This window comes from Brassica oleracea, chromosome C1, assembly GCF_000695525.1.
Source record: "Brassica oleracea var. oleracea cultivar TO1000 chromosome C1, BOL, whole genome shotgun sequence".
NCBI classification, from domain to species: Eukaryota; Viridiplantae; Streptophyta; class Magnoliopsida; order Brassicales; family Brassicaceae; genus Brassica; species Brassica oleracea.
Window position 1 is genome coordinate 34878638 of NC_027748.1, and position 8947 is coordinate 34887584.

The 8947-nt window shown below is 39.0% G+C and overlaps 1 protein-coding gene across 1 annotated transcript; it reads left to right on the forward strand.

The window, feature by feature from the left end:
• Positions 1 to 3159: 3159 nt before the first annotated feature.
• LOC106338317 lies at positions 3160 to 4489 on the forward strand. Its single transcript, XM_013777330.1, has 3 exons — positions 3160 to 3327; positions 3370 to 3584; positions 3682 to 4489. Exons 1-3 carry the CDS (start codon positions 3160 to 3162, stop codon positions 4487 to 4489), a joined length of 1191 nt encoding a protein of 396 aa, XP_013632784.1.
• The last annotated feature ends 4458 nt before the right edge of the window (positions 4490 to 8947 follow it).

Here is an 8947-nt window from a genome sequence, read left to right on the forward strand (position 1 = left end):
CCTACCACAACTCCATTTCAGTTTACTAAGTCCCATTTAACAATATGAGGGTTCTTATGCATCGTGTTCCATTCATCTAACATCCTAGCAATAATCATGATCTATAATCCTATCTTTCAAACAGGGTCTAATCAACCCTAACTCCTACATAAAGGAGTATACAGTACATGAAAACAAGATGGGTTCAAGACACTCCACCTTAGCCTAGATCTGGATCCGGATCTGGAAACAAGAGACAAGGGAGAGGAGATTGAGATCCGGAAGAGAGAAAATGAAAAGAGAAACTTGACGGCTAGGGTTTCCTAGTCTCTCTAAATCTCTGCAGAGCTTCGCTTAAGTTTCAGAATTAGAGAAAAGAAGGGCTGCATCTCTTTTTATAGGAAATGATGAAGAGAACCCTAGATTTTTGTCAAATGGGCCGTAGAAAAGCTTATTCTTTTATGAAAATTTTTGGGCCAGGAACTGGGCAGTTACAAGTCCGATCTTAGAAAGAAAAATGCCTTTGATTGAAACACTATTATTATTAAAATAAAGTTTCTTAAAATAAAACAAACTGTCTCTCTTTTTGGGTAATTGCATCAAAAGAAACAAATATTATGTAATTATTGGTTTGACATCGGGTCTGATGTTTTGTAAAAAGTAACCTTTTTCATGCAGACAAAAATCACCAAGGACCACTTACAAATTGGAGATTTGTGTTTGTGTGAACTTTTTTTTTTTTGAGAAAGGGCTTGTGTATGTGTGTGAACTTGTATTGTTAACTCATATTTATCATCATATTGTGGTTCTCAGATGATAATCAAGACGGGTTGATGTCAAAAAAAAAAAAAAAAAAAAAAAAGTTGAGTATACATCAAGTTTTATATAAGAACTAAATATTGTAAAAAAACTAAATGATATCAAAAAAGTTAGTATAGTAATTTATATCCTAATTTCCTTTATGATTTTTTTGGGGTCAAATTTTCCGTTATGATTTAATCGGTTATATATAGGACCTGACCTGAACATGATCATCAGATTTTATTACACAAGATTCTAAATTACTTGGTGCATGATTGTATGCTTGTGCTAGTTTTATTTCCATGATACATTACCCGATTTATAAGTTAATTTCTTTTATATGGACATAACAATAAATTTAGATATACTCGTAGTATTTTTCGTGGGAGAGCTATTTAACATTTGCAACAATTTATTGAAAAACAAGAGATTCTCTTGAAATTTTGGTTCCACGTCGTGTATATGGTTTGGCCATATATACTAGTCAAGTGGAACCTTTCTAAGCTCCACTAAAGATTCAAAATTTTGTAAAAGCATTTCACGAATATAAAAGAAAACTTCTTTTGACAAAGCATTATCCGCAAGAATTACTAATGGTAAATGACAAAAAGGTTACTTTGGTGGGTGCCTTTTGATTAAAGAGATTGTGCATGGAGTGGCAAGCACTTGATTGAAATGGTAAAGGAAAGCCTTAAAAGCGATGAAAGGTGAGAAAGCTGTCAAAACCTCTTGCTGTAACAAATCTACTATAGGCAACGTACTATTAGAGATACATATTTTCTAAAATAAATGCGCTATTTAATGTGGTAAGTTGTAACAGACTAGTACTCAATAGCCAATGACACAACACAAGTTTTGGCGCGATATCATCCATAACATTATTATAAAAAATAACATATTTGCAAAATATTGCTAGAGTTGGTTTTGTTTGGAATTATTCCATGTGGCTAAACGTAAATTCAAGTATATTCATGATCAGTCTATATGACAAAACAAAACTTTTGTGAATATATAAAAAGAGATAAAGAGAATCCAAGAGAGAGGTTATAGAAGATTCATAGTTTGGGATTGTGTTCTTCGTTTTGTGGTTTCCCATGTTTATGTTCCGTAGTTTTCTCTCCGAGACGTAAGGCGACAACTCTTTCTTGTCTCGATTGCCACATTTTCAACACAAACTAACTCCCAAGTATGTCGACTCTTCTTACCATGCACCCAGTAATCTAGAATTACTATTTTCTGGCCAGTGTTTTATAGTTGGTCGTGTAAAGTATGCACAAAATTGTCCATACAAGAGTGTGATATGCCTTACACTTTTATGTAAACTTTAGCAGATAACACTGATGCTTCATGAGTGTTAGCCCTTGGCCATGCACACAGTAACTTGTACTTCTATGCATCGTTATAATCAGTAAAAAATATTTCTCTTATGGAGTATACAACACTAAAAAGTAAAAAACTTCAATTTTTTCATATCTTTTTAAATTTTTGTGTAATATAAATATGCTATCTATTTTCTTTTACCAAAAAAAAAAAACTGTGTAATATATACAGTTTTATTAAAACATTTAACGTTATATATGTAAAGTTGAGTATATAAGATAGATCCAAAGTTTATGAAATTCTTTAATGATAATAAATCTGGATTATATATTATGTGAGAGGAACACAAATGGTTTATCAAATTGAATATGTTGTATTACTCTACAAATAAGCTCCCTGATTCACACCAGCAAAAACTGAATTGCCCCCTTTCTCTCTAGCTCATTTTGTAAGAATCTGAAGTTAGGAAGAAGCACCAGGGTTTAAGCCCAACTCGTTCACAAATAACTAATGACTGATGACCGGAGATGGAAGCGGTGATGTTGGAGGCTTCATGTCCAAGCATTTGAGTCACTCAGCTCACATAAGAAGTAATAACAATTGACCACACTTAACGTAGAATGCTTCACCTCATCTCTCTTAATCTCATATTGTGTAAGGTGACAAAGGTCTTGGTCTTGGCTGATCAGATGCATTGTCTTCTGTCACATTGGTTACTGTTGAAAGTAAACTTGATGATAACTTAGAGATCAAGAAAGAGTAATCCTACTTGAGTTGGGTTTAGGAGAAAAAGGAAATATGTTTTGTTAAGTAGGATTAGGATTTATTTGGTTCTATATAAAGAAGATATCAACTAGTGATATCAGGTGTGCGTTTTTGATTATAGATCATTGTGAGAGCTAAAGACTTAGAGAGTTTTCTTTAAGCTATTAATAAGAATTGAATTATTCTTATTTGAGATCTTTGAGTTATATATTGAGGTGTGAGTTTCATACATTGAGGTTGAAACTACAATTGGTATCAGAGCCAGAACAATGGGAGATATCACAATCCAGAACAATGGGAGATATCACAATTGCGAGTGATAATTTGAAGTTGAAATATGGTGGCAGATCTTCTATAAACTGTCCAATGCTTACATCATCAAACTATACTGTGTGGGCTATCCGAATGAAGCTTCTTCTTAAGGTGAACAAGGCGTGGGAGGCAATAGAGACAGAATCAACGGTAGCATAAAAGAATGACATCGCCATGGCTTTGATCTTTCAGTCCATACCGGAAGCGCTTGTCCTTCAAATTGGAGACCTAGATAATGCAAAGAAAGTATGGGAAGCTATCAAATCGCGACACATGGGAGCAGAAAGAGTAAAGGAAGCGAGGCTACAAACACTTATGTCAGAGTTTGAGAAACTCAAGATGAAGGATAATGATACAATAGATAGCTTCGTTGGCAAGTTATCCGAGCTTTCATCAAAATCTGCAGCGTTAGGTGAAATAATGGAGGAACCAAAGCTTGTCAAGAAGATTTTAAATTGTCTTCCTCGAAAAAAATACATACATATGGTGGCATCTTTGGAACAGATTTTGGATCAATAAGACCACAAGCTTTGAAGACATCGTCGGACGTCTCAAAGCCTTTGAAGAAAGAGTTGCTGATGAAGAAGAAGATACACAAGATGACAAAAGCAAACTGATGTATGCTAACACGGAGGCATCGCAGAATTATCAACGCGATTTTAATGGGAACTATCGAGGAAGAGGTCGTGGAGGAAGAGCTTACGGTAGAAAAGGACGAGGACGAGGAAGATCATATTCAAACTTTGATATGTCGAAGATAACATGCTTTAGATGTGATAAGAATGGACACTTTGCGGCTGACTGTCCCGATAGATTGCTCAAGTTACAGGAGACTTATGAGAACAAGGCAGATGAGATGCATGAAGCGGATAAATTGTTGATGCATGAGGTTGTGTATTTAAACGAGAAGAACATAAGGCCTAAGGAGTTCAAGACTAACATTGATGGAAACAGGTTATGGTATCTAGACAATGGGGCTAGTAACCATATGACAGGGAATAGGAAGTATTTTAACACCATAGACGAGACCATTACGGGAAAAGTGAGGTTTGGAGATGATTCAAGGATCGACATCAAAGGTAAAGGGTCCATCTTGTTTGTGAGCCAAGACGGGGATAAGAAGATACTTGCAGATGTCTACTTCATACTGGAGTTGAAGAGCAACATCATAAGCCTTGGTCAAGCAACTGAATCAGGGTGTGAAGTACTGATGAAAGATGATGTTCTAACATTGAAAGATAAAGACGGCAATCTGATTACAAGCGCGAAGAGATCACCAAACGTCTTTATAAAGTGCTTATGGAGATGGTAGAAGCAAAGTGCCTGCACTCAAAGGTCCAAGATGATGGAGCACGTTGGCATGCTCAGTTAGGACATATCGGAACGGACTAACTACAACTAATGGTCAAGAAAGAGTTGGTACGGGGCATTCCTAAGATTGATATCAGAAAGGAGCCTTGCGAAGCGTGTATGCTTGGGAAACAAGCCAGACAAGCTTTTCCACAGGCAACCACGTTTAGAGCAGCTGAGAGATTATAGCTCATACATGGGGATCTCTGTGGTCCAATTGCACCAACAACTACGGCAAAGAACAGGTATATCTTTGTTCTTGTAGACGATCATTCTCGTTACATGTGGACAATACTATTGAAAGAGAAAGGAGAATCCTTTGAGAAGTTTAAATCTTTCAAAAGTATTGTCGAACATGAAACAAGATTGTCTACAAAGACGCTTAGAACAGATAGAGGAGGAGAATTCACGTCAATAGAGTTCAATAGGTTCTGTGAAAAGTATGGAATCCAAAGGCACCTAACTGCCCCCTATACCCCACAACAAAATGGAGTAGTGAAAAGGCGTAATAGGACCTTAATGGAGATGACTCGGAGCATCTTAAAACACATGAATCTACCTAACTACCTATGGGGAGAAGAAGTGAGACATGCGTGTTATATCATCAACAGAGTCGCAAGCAGGTCATTGAGTTCTCGGACACCATATGAAGTCTTTAAGGGGAGAAACCAGAGTGTTGAGCATCTTAAAGTCTTCGGATGCATTGGATATGTGAAAGTCGATAAGCACCACCTGAGAAAGCTGGACGATAGGTCAAGGAGCTTGGTGCATCTTGGAACAGAACCAGGCTTTAAGGCTTATAGAATGTTTGATCCAACGAATCAAAGAATCGTTGTGAGCAGAGATGTTACCTTTGATGAAAACAAAGGCTGGAGGTGGAGCAACAAGACGGAGGGTATAGAAGAAGAGCCGGGAGAGTTCCAACTTCTCTTTGATACGTTTGGGAATCAAGGGATAGGAACAAAGGAAAGTAGTGTATATATCACAGACGAACAAGGCAACGATGGCCATGAGGACAGTAGTGAGTTTGTTGAAGAACCATTACTTAGGAGATCACCAAGGGAGAGCAAGAAACCGGCCTACTTAGATGATTATGTGTTGCTTGCTGACGACGAAGCAGAACACCTACTTCTTCTTTTGAATGAAGAACCGTGGAGCTATGAAGAAGCTGTAGAAGAAAAGGTATGGAGAGATGCATGTCAAGATGAGATAGAATCTATCATAAAGAACAAAACATGAGATCTTGTAGACTTACCTAAAGGAGCCAAAGCAATAGTTCTCAAGTGGATATTTAAGATTAAGAGAAACGCAGATGGAAGTATAAACAAATACAAATCAAGGTTGGTAGCTAAGGGGTATATACAACGACACAGTGTCGACTTTGAAGAGGTTTTTGCTCCTGTGGCTCGGATAGAAACCGTCGGTTTCATTATTGCATTAGCTGCATCAAGAGGATGTGAGATTCACCACCTAGACGTAAAGACTGCGTTTCTCCATGGAGACTTGAAAGAAGATGTTTATGTTCAGCAACCGGAAGGATTTAGAGTGAAAGGCAAGGAGGAAAATGTATATAAACTGAAGAAAGCGTTGTACGGTCTGAGACAAGCGCCTCGAGCCTGGAATGAAAAACTAAACAATGCACTGGAAGGCTTAAAGTTCGTCAAGTGCTCTAAGGAACCTTCCTTGTACCCCAAGGCAACGAGCAGCCAGTTCCTATTAGTCGCCGTATACGTCGATGATCTTCTTGTTGCAGGGTCATGTACTAAGATGATCAAGGAGTTCAAGCAAGAGATGTCTGATGTCTTTGATATGAGTGACCTTGGGCTCCTAACGTATTACCTAGGGATCGAAGTAGATCAACAGAAGGATGAAATTACATTAAGGCAAGAAAGATATGCTAACAAGATTCTCAGTGAAACCGGCATGGAGGGATGCAACGCAACGCATACTCCTATGGAGTTTGGTCTAAAGATGTCGAAGGCTCAAGAGGAACAGAGCATCGATGAAGGGGAGTACAGATGCAACATTGGGTGCCTCAGGTACCTATTGCATACGCGACCGGATCTCTCTTTCAGCTTGGGGCTACTCAGTATATACATGCATCAGCCTAAGCGGTCACACGCAGCAGCATTAAAACAAGTATTGCGATATCTCAAGGGTACAACGACTCTTGGTCTCAGATACGCTCGAGCAAAGGACGTGGAACTGGTCGGATATAGTGACTCAAGTCACAATATCGATGAAGACGATGGACGCAGCACTACGAGTCACGTTTTCTATTTAAATGAATGTCCTATCTCTTGGTGCTCGACAAAGCAGGAGACTGTGGCACTATCATCATGTGAAGCCGCGTTCATGGCCGCTACCGAAGCCTCCAAAGAAGCTATCAGGTTACAGGAACTACTTGAGGAAGTAACCAAGCAAGAGTATCATAAGATTGTGATTCATATAGACAATAAGTCTGCAATAGCTCTTACCAAGAATCTTGTGTTCCATGGGCGAAGTAAGCATATACACAAGCGCTATCACTTCATACGGGAATGCGTCGAGAACGGGCAGGTGGATGTTCAGCACATTCCAGGAAACGAGCAACGATCTGACATCCTAACTAAAGCACTTGGGAGAATCAAGTTCAAAGAGATGAGATAGCTTAATGGAGTTCATGATATAAATGAAGTTAACATCAAGCTTAAGGGGGAAATAGTTGAAAGTAAACTTGATGATAACGTAGAGATCAAGAAAAAGTAATCCTACTTGAGTTGGGTTTAGGAGAAAAAGGAAATATGTTTTGTTAAGTAGGATTAGGATTTATTTGGTTCTATATAAAGAAGATATCAACTAGTGATATCGGGTGTGCGTTTTTGATTATAGATCATTGTGAGAGCTAAAGACTTGAGAGTTTTCTTTAAGCTATTAATAAGAATTGAGTTATTCTTATTTGAGATCTTTGAGTTATATATTGAGGTGTGAGTTTCATACATTGAGGTTGAAACTACAGTTACAGTTCCTGCTTCTGGTACAGTAGTACGCTGAGTCGTACGTGTTCCTGCACAAACAACAAGCAAAAACCTGAGAGATTGCCACCTTCAATGTTGATGCATTGAAGATAAAACAGAACAATGCTAAACCGATTCAATAAAATTTCGGGTCACGACAGGTTTTGCTTTGGTAAGGAGATAGTTTGGAATTGGAACATATCAAACAGTGAAAGCAGAGGGAAGAAAACAGTCAAAGGTATCCCTGTTGTTTTTAGGAAGATTCCTTCCATAGCTGGAGTAGCTGTTTAACTCATAACTAGAAGATATCAAAGAATCAAACACTTAATAATCTCTGATATAAAAGAGGAAGATGCATTACAAATACAGCAAGACTTGAACCTAAAAGAAATTAGAGGGTCTGAAACTTAGCAGGCAAGTACCAAACACATGACTAAACTAATCACCAACTGAAATTAAGACATGGACTCAACTGAAACCTATACACGACTCTTTAACAACCGAAACCCTAGCTCCTCTATTTTTTTTAGTGCTTGATTGATCTCAGCAGATCATATCTCCAGGTCTTGGTGGAGCCATAGTCATCATCATCATCATCGGTCCTCCTTGTCGTCTAGCATACCTTATGACCGCAGGAGGACAGTACATCTGATCTGGACATAGTGGAATCACACTCCTCACGAGTCTGTGCGGTGCAACAAAAAGATGTTTCAACAGTTCCGCTGCGGTGGCTCTGCGTGAGGGCTGCACTTCCATCCACTTTCTAAAGAAGTCATTGGCCACTGGAGACACAAGTCTGGGAAGCCTCCATGGCGTAGCAATCTCCCATCTTCTTTGGACAGCCACCAAACATCTGAAGAACCACTCACCCTAGAGACCACATATCAACGGAAGGTCCGACCATATTCACTCCGTTGAGTCCCAAAGACTCAGGGGCCATGTACTGCGGCGGGCGTACCACCAGACAAAACCGACCTAGAAGAATCCGTGCCCGGTTCCTTGGATAAACCGAAATCGGCAAGCTTGAGATCCCACAGTTCCCACTGCTCTCCGAAAGTCTTGGAAGGGAAGAGAAGAACGTTGGCAGGCTTGATCACAGTGAACGTATCCTTGGGAGTGAAGAGCTTCGAGTCCTTGAAGAATCATAAGAGCATCACGTCCGATCATCATCTCTGGCATGGGTCTACCACGGAACTAGAGAAAACGTTGTGGAGAGAACCTTTGGAGGCGAACTCCATGTTGATGTAGCAGCGGTCGAGATTGATCCGAACGTGAAAATTAGGACTAGCGGTTATGGTTGAGAAAACGAAGAGATACCCTTTTGTGTTTGGTTTGAGAAAGCAAATGAATGATATGCTTCCGAACGTATCTATGTATACTATTAAGACAAGTAGAAATATAAAAGCAACCTCGACTGGGGGGGG

Bases quoted from the DNA above. Each gene is read 5' to 3' on its own strand.
- LOC106338317 (XM_013777330.1), top strand. From the start codon at position 3,160: ATGGGAGATATCACAATTGCGAGTGATAATTTGAAGTTGAAATATGGT. The intron at 3,328-3,369 runs GTAGCATAAAAG...TTGATCTTTCAG, and splicing joins CAATAGAGACAGAATCAACG to TCCATACCGGAAGCGCTTGT. The intron at 3,585-3,681 runs GTTAGGTGAAAT...TCTTTGGAACAG, and splicing joins CTTTCATCAAAATCTGCAGC to ATTTTGGATCAATAAGACCA.